Below are 15,668 nucleotides of genomic sequence, written 5' to 3' on the forward strand. Positions count from 1 at the left end.
CTCCGGCCTCAGGATTTGACCTCTATCTCAAGCTTTCCTTTGCTGTTTTCTTCTAGTGTTATAGAAAAAAAGGCTGTCTTTATGGTTAAAGTTTCCAAACTTGTATTTCCAGTTCAGCCCTCTTATTTCCAGATTAACTTTCCAAACTCGACTGCTCAGCATCTCCTCTTGGTTACCAGGTGTTCACAGAATGTGTAAACATTTACTCCCTAGTCTCCAGTTGCAGTAAATAGTAACTTCATTCTCAGTTACTTGGCTAAAATCCTACTGACTGCTCTTACTCTCATACACATATTTAGCAGGCAATAATACTTGCCTCAGTGTCCTTACTCTTGGGGACTTTCAAAGTCCATTTTTATTAGTGTTGTCGTGTTGTCTGAAGCAGCTGTTATCTTACTTGCTTTATTACAAGAAATAATAAGCTCACTCAGTCGGTCATCATATTTCTGCCCACTTTATATCTTTTCTCCCTCTTCACTCCTTCCCTCCCTCCCTTCCAGTGTTTTGCTTTATAAATCAGCTGGCCTTGAATTTGCAGCAGTTCTCCTGCCTCAGCCTCCCAGTGCTGGGATGACAGGCTGGATCACCACCCCATCTCTGTCCAGATATCTTTGCTAAAGTATCCTTTTGGCCAACACACTCAAAAACTGCAGTTCCCACCTTCCAGTCACCAAAGTTCTCCATTCTCCTGTCTTCACTGTACTTTCCTCCCTCTTCTCTCCCTCTCTCTCGCCCTCTCCCCCTCTCCCCTTCTCCCTCTCACCCTCTCCTTTTCCTTTTTCTCTCTTTCTCAAAGGCTAACCTCTGCTTCTGTCTTCCTCCTGAGCGCTGAGATTAAAGGCTTCCCTCTTAACCACGTTCTGTTTTGTTGTTTGTGCCCCGCTCTGTACTTAATATCAAGATGTCAATGTTTGACTGGTGAAATTAGCTCTAGTGACTAGAAGTGAATAGGACCTCGATTCCTTTGCTGAATCTTTTTCCTTGGCTATTAGGCTATTTTTTGTTGTGATATATGAGACAGACATTGGGCTTATTTTAAGTTTTATTGTAGTTCTCTAAGCCAGCTAACAACTAGACTTGCTTCAGGCTATTTCATTAAATTATTGCAAATAAGGAAAACATCACACATTATGATACCCATCTGTATAATTTCTGTCACCTGGTAGGCTGAGGCAGGATGGTTTGCCTGGGCTATACACATCCACTGTATAGGCTGGTGCTGTGGCTTTGGTGTAGGGCCCTGGCTTTAATCCCTAACATCAAAACCATAAGCACAAAACCAAAATAAGCAGGTGTGTATATTACCACATGAAGCACATAAGTATTTTCCTCTTCATGTTCCCCTGATAAATGTTCAGTTATAAGCATAAGAAAGAAGGTGGGGGTGAGAGTAACTGAGTAAGAGTGACAGGAAAGAGGATGCCTTTTGGAAAAGACCAGCAGGCGGGTCTCAGAGAGGGGAGTGTCTAAGGGTGCAAGTGAGTACATGTTACAGGCTCTGTGAGAGGTGTGCTGGAACTCGTAGGGGCTCTGAGAATGTTATTTGACTTAGTGGTGCTTTTAGAAATTGATTCATAGGAACATTATTCTCCTGCCAACCTAACTGAAAATATGGCTTATGCTACTTTCCACAGATGAATGTAATGATGGCTTACAATTACTGTAGTTTAAAAAATATTCTCTATCAAAGAAATGAACTGGTAGATATTATGCACAATGAAAGGGAACCATTGCCTGAGTGAACTTTCATTCACAGCTTTAGTCATCCTTATCATTTTCCAATGTCTTTTCTTCAATGTTACATCCCTAAAAAAGGATATCTCTAGAATTTTGTGACTATAGCAACATATTTAAGTTGCTTTTCCTAGAAACTGGTGTAGAAAACCTTAGAGGTTTGTACCTTTGAGTTATTTGAATGTCCGTTGTCATAGGGGCTGAAATGAATGCTTAGTTTCTCATTATCACATTTATTTATTTATACTTCTACAGTCAAAATAGGCCCAGAACTTCCAGTTGTTCAAGTCGGTATTTCTTTCAGAATTTTCTCAGCCTGAGACTGTTAGTGTTAAACGGAAAAGTACTGTTCCAGTTTACAGAGAGACATGTTCTAAGCTCTTTCTCTACTTTCTGTGTAGGTGTTTCAGGTGTTGAATGAGAAGAAACAGATAAACGCGATCAAATACGTGAACCTAGAAGACGCAGATAGCCAAACTATTGACAGCTACCGCAATGAGATAGCTTATTTGAACAAACTACAGCAACACAGTGATAAGATCATCCGCCTCTATGATTAGTATGGGTTCATTTTTATTTTTAAAGTAAAAGTTTGTTCTTGCCATAATTCTTAAGGCAAAGAGTAAATCCTTAATGATATAATGTGAGCATTTATTGTTTTGTTGAGTCTGTTCATCTTTAATTGTAGCGAAATCACAGAGCAGTATATCTACATGGTAATGGAATGTGGGAACATTGACCTGAATAGTTGGCTTAAAAAGAAAAAATCCATCAATCCATGGGAACGCAAGAGCTACTGGAAAAACATGTTGGAGGCAGTACACACGATCCATCAACATGGTATTTTCAAATCTCTTCATATACATAAAGTTAAAATAGTTGTTAATTATGACATTTTAGAAACATACCCTTAACTGGAAGTTCATTTAGAGGTGAAGGCACAAACTCATTTCTTAAGACTGGTTATTTTTTGAGTAGAGGAAGGCTACTGCTTTGTTTGAGTTAATTTTATATCTGGCCACTTTGCTGAAGTTGTTTATCAGCTGTAAAAGTTCTCTGGTGAAATTTTTGGGGTCACTCAAGTATACTATCATGTCATCTGTAAATAGTGATGTTTTGACTTCTTCCTCTCCGATTTGTATCCCTTTGACCTCCTTTTGTTGTCTAATTGCTCTGGCTAGAACTTCGAGTAATATGTTGAATAGGTAGGGATGAGTGTGCAGCCTTGTCTAGTCCCTGATTTTAGTGGGATTGTTTTAAGTTTCTCTCCTTTTAGTTTGATGTTGGCTACTGGCTTGCTGTATATTGCTTTTATTGTATTTAGATATGGGCCTTGAATTCCTGCTCTTTCCAAGACTTTTACCATGAAGGGGTGTTGAATTTTGTCAAATGCTTTCTCAGCATCTAGTGAGATGATTATGTGGGTTTTTTCCTTTGAGTTTGTTTATATAGTGGATTACATTGATGGATTTCTGTATATCAAACCATCCCTGCATCTCTGGGATGTGGCCTATTTGATCATGACAGATGATCATTTTGATGTGTTCTTGAACTCTGTGAGAATTTTATTGGGTATTTTTACATCAGTATTAATAAAGGGAAACTGGTCTGAAGTTTTCCTTTTTTGTTGGGTCTTTGTGTGGTTTAGGTGTAAGCATAATTGTGCCTTCCTAGAAGGAATTGGGTAGTGTTTCTTCTGTTTTGAATTTGTGGAATAGTTTGGAGAGTATTCGTATTAGGTCTTCTATGAAAGTTTGATAGAATTCTGCACTAAACCCATCTGGTCCTGGGCTTTTGTTGTTGTTGTTGTTGTTGTTGAAAGACTTGATAACTGCTTCTATTTCTTTAGGGTTTGTGGGACTATTTAGATAGTTTATCTGATCCTGATTTAACTTTGGTACCTGATATTTGTTTAGAAAAATTGTCCATTTCATCCAGATTTTCCAATTTTGTTGAGGATAGGCTTTTGTAGTACGATCTGATGATTTTTTTTTTTTAACTTCCTCAGTTTCTGTTGTTATGTCTCCCCTTTCATTTCTGATTTTGTTAATTTGGATACTCTCCCTGTGCCCTCTGCTTAGTGTGGCTAAGAGTTTAACTATCTTGATTTTCTCAAAGAGCCAGCTCCTGGTTTTGTTGAGTCTGTGTATAGGTTTTTTTTTTTTTTTTTTTTTTTTTTTTTTGTTGTTGTTGTTGTTGTTTGTTTCTACTTGGTTGGTTTCAGCCCTGAGTTTGATTATTTCCTGCCATCTACTCCTCTTAGGTGTATTTGCTTCTTTTTGTTCTAGAGCTTTCAGGTGTGCTGTCAAGCTGCTAGTGTATGCTCTCTCCAGTTTCTTTTTGAAGGGAGGCACTCAGAGCTGTGAGTGCCTCCCTTAGCACTGCTTTTATTGTGTTTGGGTATGTTGTGCCTTCATTTTCATTACATTCTAAAAAGTCTTTAATTTCTTTATTTCTTCCTTGACCAAGTTATCATTGAGTAGAGCATTGTTCAGCTTTCATGTGAATGTGGACTTTCTGTTGTTTGGTTGTTATTGAAGATCTGATGCCAAGAAGTGCATGCTGACAGGAGCCTGATATGGCTGTCTCCTGAGAGGCTCCACTAGAGCATGACAAATACAGAAGCAGATGCTCACAGCCAACCATTGAACTCAGAATGAAGTTCCCAATGGAGGAGTTAGAGAAAGGATTGAAGGAGCTAAAGGGGTTTGCAACCCCATAAGAACAACAATATCAACCAACCAGAGCTCCCAGGGACTCAACCACTATCCAAAGAGCACACATGGACAGACTCATGGCTCCAGCTGCATGTGTAGCAGAGAATGGCCTTGTGGGGCATCAGTTGGAGAAGCCCTTGGTCCTCCCAAGGCTTGCTGCCCCAGTGTAGGGGAATGTCAGAACAGGAAGCCTGGATAGGGTGGGTGGGTGGTTAGGGGAGCACCCTCAAAGAAGTAGGGGGAAGGGATGATGGGATAGGAGTCTGGGGGTGGTGGGAAATGGGATAACATTTGAAATGTAAATAAAATATATACAATAAAAAATTCAAATAAATAGAGAATTACTGGTTATATACAGGATATGGAAAACAAACATAAAGTCACACATGTTCATTGTAATCTTATCCTCCTCAGTGTTAATTGATGATTCTTATCTTCAAGTCCTGAGGATTTGGACATCTAAATATAGGATGATAAAGAATTTTCTTTGTGTGAGAGTTGCTCTATTCTTGTTATATTTGTCTCACTATTAGCTCTTGGCTCATTCTTGTCCTTTCCAGGCCCTTTCTCTGCCTTTACCTTGTCTTTAAGACACACATGTTCAATCTAATGTGTTTCCTCTGCTTCTCCTTTTATAGGCAGGAACCAGTCAGAGAACAGGATTCTTTGGGATAATGGGAGGCCTTGTATCTTACTGACAGTAAGATCTGCTTTGTGGTGCTCTCCTGGGCTGTGTGCAGCACACACTGACAGGCTAGGCTGTAATCCTGGGCGGTTTACTTCAACTCAGATTGCATCAAGTGCCCTCACCCTTAAAATGATGATGATAATTGCACTTATTTTCGATGCAGTGCTGTAGAATGGTACCTGGCCCACAGCATTTGCTTAAGAAGGCGTCAGATGTATAATAACTGAGTATCAATGTATTTATTAATGGAAAGGATAAACTTGACCTAGAGATTATGAAATGCTTTTTTTTTTTTCTGTCTATAGAATGTTTTTTTTTCATCTAACAATGGATTTTATTTTTGAAGGCATTGTTCATAGTGATCTGAAGCCTGCTAACTTTCTAATAGTTGATGGAATGCTAAAGCTAATTGATTTTGGGATTGCAAACCAAATGCAGCCAGATACAACAAGCATTGTTAAAGATTCTCAGGTAGGACTTTTGCTGTCTTGGTTGTATTTTAGTGTTTTGCACCAGGGTTTCACATAACCTAGAATGCTCTTGACTTTGCTCTGACCAGTGGCCTTCAGCTTATGACCCTGCGGCCTATGCATCCGAGGTGTGGGATTGTAGGTACACACCCCAGTGCCCAGATCCACGTAGAGTTTAATGATGGCTGATTACTACAAGGTTTACTTCCTATTTATTTGTTAAATATTTTGCCAATATTATATTTTTACTAACCACGGTCTTCCAAATTTTTGAAGTCTTTTTAAAAAATAAAAACTATGTTTATAAAAGATCATGGTAAAAACCATGATTAATTCAATTTATAAAAGTAGTTCAGGACCAGATGAGAATATTTATCAATTTTGAATGATTTTTCTCATAGCTGAGGCAGAACGAAGAGAAATTGCAGCTTCATGTTCTCCATTGTCCTGTTTCTTTTTCTTACTGCTTAAATTTGGGGGGAAGTTTTAAGGGAGCCTTACTGGGGATACCTTAGCGTTCCGCTGAGCTACATTAAAAAGAACTATTTTACTTATTATTTGTGTGAGGTGTGTGCGTCTCCGTCGTGGAGGTGAAGGGATGGCTTTGGTAAACCAGTTCTCTCCTACTGTGGGCCCTGGCAACCAAACTCTGATTGTGTGTGCAACAAGCTCTGCAGCCCAGCTGTGCTTTGTAGTGAGGTTTGCAGTGGTAAATATCATGGAGCTGAAAGTGAGCTCAGCTGCACACCATGCTGTGCCCAGGGATGCAGATAAATCAGTAGACGTCATGCACTCAAATCATTCTTCTCCACGTCATCCATTATTGTTCGTTTCAAAAGTACTGGTAAGCAGTGTTTGTACATAAGCCTGAAGTTACCTGTGGCCTGATCTTAGCATTTCTGTTATCTTAGAACTAAAGGATTTTGCTGTCCTAGTTCCAACCCCAGCTGCAGAAACTCTTATGTGATTTAGTTTCCAACCTATCTCAGTCTGCACATGGGGCCAAAGGATATTGGGAGATGAAACTAGCTGGTTCCTTTTATTCATGTATTAATTTGTTTCTTGGTTTATTGAAGGGAGAATATGTTGACTTTATTTGAACATGGAAGTGAATATTAGTCAAATCCCTCAGAGTTCAGAATTAGTCTAGACAGTTGTAAAAAGCAGATAATACTAGTTCTCCAACACAGTTACAGACAAAGCATGGTGATCCAAAGGAGCCAGTTCATTCCCAACCCAACTCACTTGATTGGAGTTGTGATGTGACATTACATACATTCTTATATTGTTGGCAGTTATTTGAATTTTTTGAGTCTGTCATTTAAATCATGAGTTATTCAATTTTCTAAGAATTTGACATTTACATATCTACAAATCTAAAAAGATGTTCTCATTGATTTCTTTATGATTTGTAAATAGGTTGGCACAGTTAACTACATGGCCCCAGAAACAATCAGAGACATGTCTTCTTCAAGAGAAAATGGGAAAGTCAAGACCAAGGTACTGGGAAGAGAGCTCACCTGTCACTAGTGAGCTCTGAATTGTCTGGGATCAGATCCTTTCCTTCACCTTCTTTTCTTCTTACATTTCGTTATGTGATGTGTGCATGGGTCATTTTCGTCTCGGTGAGTGCTGCTTGCCTCCTTGATGTCCCTTCCCAGGGGCCCGTTTTCTCATTAGGGATGTGTCAGACTCCCAGGCTCATCTTTCCTTCACTGCTGCACTGAGGTGGACTTGTTGAATGATGTGTATTTTAAAAGAAAACAAGGAGTAACAGAGAAAGAAATTTCTCAGTTCAGCATCCAGATCACTGCTAAATAAGTTTACTTTTCATTCCTAGAATCTATAGTTTCTGGTAGTTTTTCAAATTACTTGCATTAAATTTGTATGTCTATTTCTGTCCAGATGTGTGTGTGTGTGTGTGTGTGTGTGTGTGTGTGTGTGTGTGTGTGTGTGTGTGTGTGTACATTTATGTTCTGAGAGTAGTCATAGCACATATAGAGAGGGCCCAAAGTAACTGTGTATCCATTCTCACCGCCTGTCTTACCTGAAACAATCTTTCTGCTGGTGTTTGCTGCTGTGTATGCCAGGCTTCAGGGTTTCCTCTGCCTTCTCCCACTGTCTTTTCCTGGGTTGCCATGTCTGACTTTTACATTGGCATCTGAGGATTCAGTCAGGCCCTCATACTTTATGGCAAGTGCTTACCCACTGAGCGATCCTTCCAGCCCAGGGTTCACAAACCCTTGCCACTTATTTTATCTTAGAGAGCTGTTTTCATAATTGTTTGTCTTTTGTTTTCCTCTCTGATTTATATTTGCTGCCTTTTGATTAGGTTTTCTTTAGACTTCTCATGGTTTTGTTGGACTTAAAAGCAGATTTTTATTCACAAACAAATGAAATGTTGATTTCATTCACAAATTCTATTTCCCTTTGCTTTCCAGTTTATAGTGTGTGTCTGTTAGTGTTTGTTTTCGTGTATACTGTTTTGTTGGTGTTGACAGGATCTAACCTTGAAGTCTTGCTGACCATGAACTTGTTGCAGTTCTTCATGGAGTCACTACTGACAGTACCCAGAACTGAACCTAAGGCTCTTGTGTTGCCTCTTGAGCTGTCTCCCTAGTTACTTTTCCCCATCTTAAATTAAATCGTGATTGATTTTAGTGTTTGAACTTGATTAAAACTGCTATTTTAGCTAGGTGTAGTGGTGCGTGCCTATGGTCTGCCTTTGGAAAGGTGAACCTGAAGGGTAGGGAGGGTTCAGTGACTTAACAGAACCCTGCTTTTTAAAAGATAACATTTTTACCATCTTTGGCTATTATAGTATTTTAAACGCCTATTCTAAGTTTTGTAATTTCAGTTTGTTTATCTTTTTTACTTTTAAGGTTTTGAATTATATGTAGAGATTATAAATTTTTCAGTTGTCAACTCAGTGATTTAATATGCAACAACAAATTTCCCTTCCCCCCTCTCTCCCCCTCTCAGTTTTTGAGATATAGTCTCATTATTCCCTGCCTTAGCTTTCCAAATGCTGGGGTCTCAGATGTGTGCCATCACTTTTTAATGATACAATAACGTTTCAAACATTCATCTTGAAGCTCGAGAGATGGCTCAGTGGTCAAGAGCAAGTTCTGCTCTTGCAGAGGACCCAAATTCAGTTCACAGCACTCAAGTTGGATAGTTCACAATAGCCTGTGAGTCCAGTCCAGGGAATCTAATGCCCTCTTCTGGGACACATGAGCACACCCATGCATACAGCTCTTCCTCCCCTTCTTCTTTTTTCGTAATTTACTCTTTTTCTTACTTGATAACATTGTCTACCACAGTACAAATAATTTTCTGTCTTACATTTTGCTCTCTTTTTCTAATATTGGGTAGCAGTTTCTTCTTCCTTTTGTTTAAAAAAAAATTAAAGTCAGGTTTTAGTGTGTACGTGTCTTTTCTAACCCCCACTTTCTTCACTGACTTTCTGTGACAGTTGGTCTAGATTTACTATTTGTAGAAAATATGTCTCTGTTTGTTTTTTGTTCTGTTTTCCTGTTGTTGTTATTATTCCTGGTGTGATTTTAACTCAGTGAACATTTGACAGTATTGAGCTCAGGAGAATGAATGGTCTTTATTGGTGTTTACTCAGAAGCTCTTCTGGACTGAAGAGATGGCTCAGGAGCTTAGGGTATTTGCTATTATTACACAGGACCTGGGCTCTCGGGTCCTCTGTACACAATATACATTAAAAAATAAATAAATAATCTATAAAGAAAAATAAACTCTTCTCTCTGGTTATCCATGTTCAATTCCATTTAATACCCATAATAATATACCATATTTTATTTTGCTTTTGGGGTTTAGAGTTTTGGTTTGTTGTGTGCTAGGCAAGTGGTTTGCCCTAACTGTCCAATATGGTTCTATAATTTATACTCTAGAGATTAGTGTTGTACAATTTAAGCAACCTTTAAAATATATAGACATAGTATGAATTCAGATACAAAGCTGTTAAAACCTAGCCATTCTGGGACAAACTAACTCAAATTTATGGATATGTTTTTATTAGTATTGTGTTTTCACAGGATGCCAAGAGTTTAATACTTTTATTTCCTATAAAATAAGTTGAGGTTTTCAAGGGTTTAAAGTTCTTCTCTATAAAGGGATTAAGTATATTGAAAATTGGGAAAAGGATGCTTTATCATGTAAACGTAATCTTTTATATCCATTGAGGTTTTAACTATTATTGTATAATTAAGGTTACAGACATATAACATATTTTTATATTACCCTTTGTATTAAATTAAAGCAACTTTTCTTCTCCTACTTAGATAAGTCCCAGAAGTGATGTTTGGTCCTTGGGGTGCATTTTATACTATATGACATACGGGAAAACACCATTTCAGCATATCATTAATCAGGTCTCTAAACTACACGCCATAATTGACCCTAGTTATGAAATTGAATTTCCTGAGATTTCAGAAAAAGATCTTCGAGATGTGCTAAAGGTAACACTAAATAGTATGTGAATATAGAAAAATAATGTCTCATAATTTAATGTTTGTTTGAAAGAAGCAGTTGGGATGTTTGGAATTATTCAACTATTCTGAATGTTACTGGTCTAGTGAAAGGACTTACTGATAGAAGTTGTTTTTAAAGCCTGCCTATTGTGAAAAGGGTTTTGTTTTTGTTTTTAATGGACACTTGGGAATTTCTAAACAGTGATTCGGAGAAAACTTGTTACCGTTGTCTGATCAGGATGTGTGGAGTATGATGTCCTCTGGAAAGTTACTTTGTCGGCATCAAGTATAAAAACTTGTTCTTTGTTGTGTTTTTGTTTGTTTTTAGTGCTGTTTAGTAAGGAACCCTAAAGAGAGGATATCTATCCCTGAGCTCCTCGCACATCCATATGTTCAAATTCAGCCCCATCCAGGTACTGCTTTTGTCAAGGTTACTGTTTGCTAGGTTACCAGCATGCAAGAATAGTGTGTTAACTATAGAAAACCAAAATCTAACTTGGCCCGTCTCCCATAGCCTATCTGCTAGATAAAGTTAATAACATTGCCTCTTAACATTGTTACTTAATATTACCTATTGTACACAGAAGATTGTAATACATTACAAGAGTGTCAGTTAGTGTACAATATATTAAGTACAACATATATCTTTTGTTGCTACTGTTTTTCGGGGGACAGAATCTTACCATTATACCTTAGGCTGGCCTTGATTCATGATCCCTTTTCCCCACCTCCAGAATGTATTTTTTTTTTGTTTGTTTGTTTTGATTTTTTGAGACAGGGTCTTCCCTCCAAACTCAGATCAATACTCTTACCTCAGCCTCCTAAGGGCTGGAATTACAGGCATGTACCTGGCCAGAATGTCTTGGGGTGGTTTTTTTTGTTTTTTTGTTTTTTGTGAATTTATATTACTCTTACAGCATTTTTTAAAAATTCCTTTTATAGGCAGCCAAATGGTTAGGGAAGCCACTGATGAGATGAGACATGTGTTGGGTCAACTTGTTGGTCTGAATTCTCCAAACTCCATCTTGAAAGCTGCAAAAGTAAGTGTCTACATTAATTCCAGCCATTTTAATGTAATGCTGTGAGTTAGGCCTTAATGTAATGTGTAGCCAAAAGGAAAACTGGCCTACTGTTCACATCTATGATAAAAATACATTTCTTCAATTACTTAACTGAATGTTTTTTACAAGTGTCAATCTTTCTGATTTGTGTTAATATTGTTCTTAGGCTTTCAGCTGGAATAAATATTGATATTTTAATCTGTCTCAACATTCTTAGCACAGCTTTAGAGTACACATGGAAGGACCCATGGCTCTAGCTGCATGTGTAGCTCAGGATGGCCTTGTCGGGCATCATTGGAGAAGCCCTTGGTCCTGTGAAGGCTTGATGCCCCAGTGTAGGGGGATGCTAGGGCGGGGAGGCAGGAGGGCGAGGGTGGGTGGTGAGCAGGGTGAGGGGGGGATAGGATAGGGGAATTCTGGAGGGGAAACCTGGAAAGGGGATAACATTTGAAATGTACGTAAAGAAAATATCCAATAAAATCATTTCTTCTAGTCAATTCTTAATATTAGTCAATATTAATTTTATTGACTAATATTAATATTGTCAATTATTAATTTTATAGTCAATTCAGAAAATGACAATAATTGTCTCATGCCATACCTTCTGTAGCGATTGGTATATTTCTCACTGCACATCTCACACTGGCCAGCTTTCCGGTACTTTCTATCTCCACTGTCACCATCAGGTGTTGAGAGGCTTGGTAGTTGTGTTTTGAGACCGTGTCTCACTGTGCAGCCTAGCTAGCCTGGAAGGTAGAGTGCAGACCTGGCTTGCCTCAGCTCCGCCTGCCTCTGTCCCTCTAGTGCTGTAAAGTGTGTGACGCCACACTCAGATCCACAGACATGTTTGGATCTCATTGTCATCAAATACTTTGTAATTTCTAATTCCTGTGGTTGCTTATCAATTAAATTAGCTACCAAGAAATTACAAATTAGGTATTTGAGTTATAACATGAAAGTATGGAAGTTTGAACTAACAACACTCTGTTCTCTAAATAAGGGTCACCTCTACCTCTGTTGCTGAAGATCTTGGACTTTTTCCTCAGATGCTGATAGCGGAATCAGTAGCTTTAAATTATACAAATGAGTTATTTAAGACGGACGGAATGCCTTTAATAATCATTACTTTTTCATGTCTCCATATTTTATATGGAATATATTACTCAAAATGGTCTCTTAAATAAAATTAAGGTGAATTAATCACCTATTGCTGAGATTTTATATTATTTGATGACAAAGATATCTGTCACCTTCATAAGTTAGATATTGACTTAGCCTTTAGTCTCTGTTATTCATTTACCCTCTCTATGGATTTCATATCTGGAGTCAGTCAACTGCAACTCAAAAACATTCTGAAAAATAATTTATGTGTACTGGACATATACCTACTTTCTTGTTATTATGCCATAAAAATGTAGTGAAACAATCATAGCATGTTTACTTGAATTAAAATATTCAGCAAGATGTGTATACATATATGCAAATAGTATGCATATTACAGAGTAGTATGCACATTCAGGTAAGAATCCTGCTAACCAGCCCCTTCTATGATACACTAAGGGACAGGGGAACATAATGAAACTTATTTACATAGTAATTTTAATGTCTTCTGTTCATTGGTGTAAAAAGCTTCTGAGATTATATATTGTTTCCTCATGAATATTTGATATATAGGAATTTTTTAGTAAGTTATTTTAAGGAAAAGTAAGCAGGCTTGCAGTAGTCTTAAAGGTCTACATATATGCTGATTGTGCTGTATTATATAATTCTCTATGGAAAGGGTGAGCTGCATTTCTTTATATTTAAAATATATTATCTTCACTAATCTTCACTAATACATTGAACTAAAAAGTTGAAAACAAGTTTGTTTTTAATTTCAGACTTTGTATGAGCGTTATAATTGTGGTGAAAGTCAAGATTCTTCATCATCCAAGACTTTTGACAAAAAGAGAGAAAGAAAGTGACAGACAGCTGGGCACAAACCAGAAACACTAAATTGATTTCTTTGCTATACTCTTGACCCTCCGCAAACCAAGTGGAAACAACCTCACCTGAATTTTATCAGTAAAAAAAAAAAAAAAAACTTCAGTAGATTATCCTTCAAAGAAAGCTGTAAAGTAAACCACTCATGGCAATGTATATATTAAATTATAGAGTTGTACTTTTGTTTTATGCTTTTCTGTAAATGTAATCTGTCTGGTAACATTTCACATTTGGGTGATAGCTGGCATGTTGAAGATCTCTGTGAATAAAGCTTTACCACAGTTCCAGACCTGGACAGTTGTTTTCTTCAATCAAATGTGTTAGCAAAATTCTTAGAAAAATTGGATTAAGAATAGACTTTAGTAAATAAAGTTTAACAATTAAATTTCCAAGGGATTTAGGACTGTAAACAAGCGACTCGCACCATTAGTCCCAGTACTCGAGAGGCGAATCTCTGTGAATCTCTGTGATTTTGAGGCCAACCAGGTCTACAGAGCTAGTCCTAGGACAGCTAAGGCTCCACAAACACTGTCTTCACCCTCCAAAACATTGTAAATAAATTTCCTAATTGTCTATAGCCATGATACCATCTGCAAGTGGCTTTTTCAATTCTGCCTTTGACTCTGTAGTACATATAGGGTTTGTGTTGAGTACTGTGCTGGAGTTTGTGATGTAATTTCTGTAGTTAAGGCATGCCGTTATAGAGTGCATGATCCTGCCCCAACCCCCACTTTTTGTTGGGGATCAAAACCAGAACCGTATAAGAATCACTGTGTATATGTACAAATATTCCCAGACCAGAATTTGAAATACTATTCTCAAACATTTCCAAATATACTCAACTTCACCTTACAGTAACTCACAGTATTAGTTTCTAAAATAATTGTATAAGAAGTAGATGTTCATTCTTCAGAGTCCACAACAAAGTTTAGCAGGAAATACAGAGCTTCTCTGTCCTTTATCTTCTGTCCCAGGCAGCTACCATCACCTTTGTCATTACCAATATCTCACAGCACAATGGTACCTTCTGTCCTACCATGAGCTTACACCACAGACTGATAGTATACGTTGGGTACATTCTGTGGGCTTTGACGTGTCTAATGCAGGTATTTATCTTACAATGTCCTTGACCCTCACTTCAGGGAGACCCTACCCAGCTATATAAAACAGATCCAACCGTAATAGCCTTTCAGGTAGACTTTCTCTGTGCCTTTTTGTCATTACCTCCTTTTCCCCCACACAGGCCATCCATTCTCCTGCTTCTAAGTCTTGACAGTTGTGAATGAAGCTGCTGTAAACATTTCTGTGCAGGTTTTTTATATGATGTCAGTTTTCATCTACTTTTCGTGGGTAGATTCTATATAGATCCAAGGACACCTGCCAAGCTCTGTGACACTGGATGACCATTTGTGTGACTTCATGCCCTCACCAGAGTTTGCTGTCTGGATGTGGGGGTCTGGTCATTGTCATGAGGTGGGGTGTCCCCTTTAGTCAGCACTTCCTTAGTGCTGTGTGGTTGTACATCCTCATTCCCATGTGCCTATTTACTGTGTGCACACAATCTTTGGTGGGACATCTGTTCAGGGTTCTATATTTGTATTAACAATTCTTTATCCAACGTGTCTTTCTCAAGTAGTTCTCATGTTCTGTGGCTTGTTTTCTCACCTCATCCATTTCTAACCACATTACGTCTCAGGGTTTGAGCTTCAGATCTAACAAATAACTAGTAAGTTTAAGTTGGAATTTAGAAAATTATCCTTTATAGACTCTTTGTAAATATTGCTAATTCCTAAAGGTCTCGAAATAACTGCACTTGTAACCTTTAAAAATACTAGTCATGCTATGAGTTGTAAAATATCTTGGAAAAGGCATTAACACCTTGCAGTAGCACCTGTGGCCCCAGCATGGAACAGCAACTGTGTCCTTTGAAATTGAGCCGAGGAGACTGCTGACCTGGGTGCACACACTCCCCAAGCATTTGTGTATGTTAACTGGTCTGAGTTGACAGTGTCAAGTGCTCAGTCCACACTCTGAAAGATGGACAGCCTCTTCTGCACACTGAATCTTAGTGATGTTAGCTGGTGTTTGATTAGAAAATGTCCTGGCAGTTTAATAGTCTCTACTTATCTGGGGTGAGCAAAGGGATAGTTCTAGATGGGGTGTTCTGAATGTTAATTTCTTCCGAACCCATTTTGGACTTACTGAATGCTATTTATTTGCTGGTTTTAGAATGTGGCTAGGTGGGAGTGCACTGGGAAGGACTTAGCTATAAATATTGTCTGGCAAACTTGTGGGCTGAGCTAGTTGCCAACGATGTGGGAACATGATAGCCTTCATTAGGGAAATAAAGACAATGGGTCCTATCTCCTGAGTCTTAAGTCTACCAACTCATATCCAAGAATGAATTTAGATGACAGGAAAACTGTATCTATGAGGCAACATCTTTCCTGTATGAGTCCAAAGCTTGATGTAGAGTCAAGGAGTTTCCTTACTTGAGAATCCCAAGTGTACAGAGC

At 38.1% G+C, this 15,668-nt stretch overlaps 1 protein-coding gene across 2 annotated transcripts in view; it reads left to right on the top strand.

Annotated features, from left to right (window-relative positions):
- Nucleotides 1-13,133, top strand: part of TTK (TTK protein kinase) — a gene marked incomplete at both ends in the record, with an annotated part of 34,592 nt that extends 21,459 nt beyond the window's left edge. The window contains 8 exons of one of the 2 annotated variants that reach the window (XM_080934416.1): nt 2,136-2,293; nt 2,423-2,574; nt 5,486-5,610; nt 7,029-7,109; nt 9,920-10,096; nt 10,437-10,521; nt 11,051-11,148; nt 13,050-13,133. In XM_080934416.1, coding sequence (XP_080790542.1) covers nt 2,136-2,293; nt 2,423-2,574; nt 5,486-5,610; nt 7,029-7,109; nt 9,920-10,096; nt 10,437-10,521; nt 11,051-11,148; nt 13,050-13,133 — 960 coding nt within the window. The remainder of the gene's footprint in view (nt 1-2,135; nt 2,294-2,422; nt 2,575-5,485; nt 5,611-7,028; nt 7,110-9,919; nt 10,097-10,436; nt 10,522-11,050; nt 11,149-13,049) is intronic. The other variant, XM_080934417.1, reaches the window with a different exon arrangement.
- Nucleotides 13,134-15,668: the final 2,535 nt, after the last annotated feature.

Source organism: Micromys minutus, assembly GCF_963924665.1.
Source record: "Micromys minutus genome assembly, chromosome: 21".
NCBI classification, from domain to species: domain Eukaryota; kingdom Metazoa; phylum Chordata; class Mammalia; order Rodentia; family Muridae; genus Micromys; species Micromys minutus.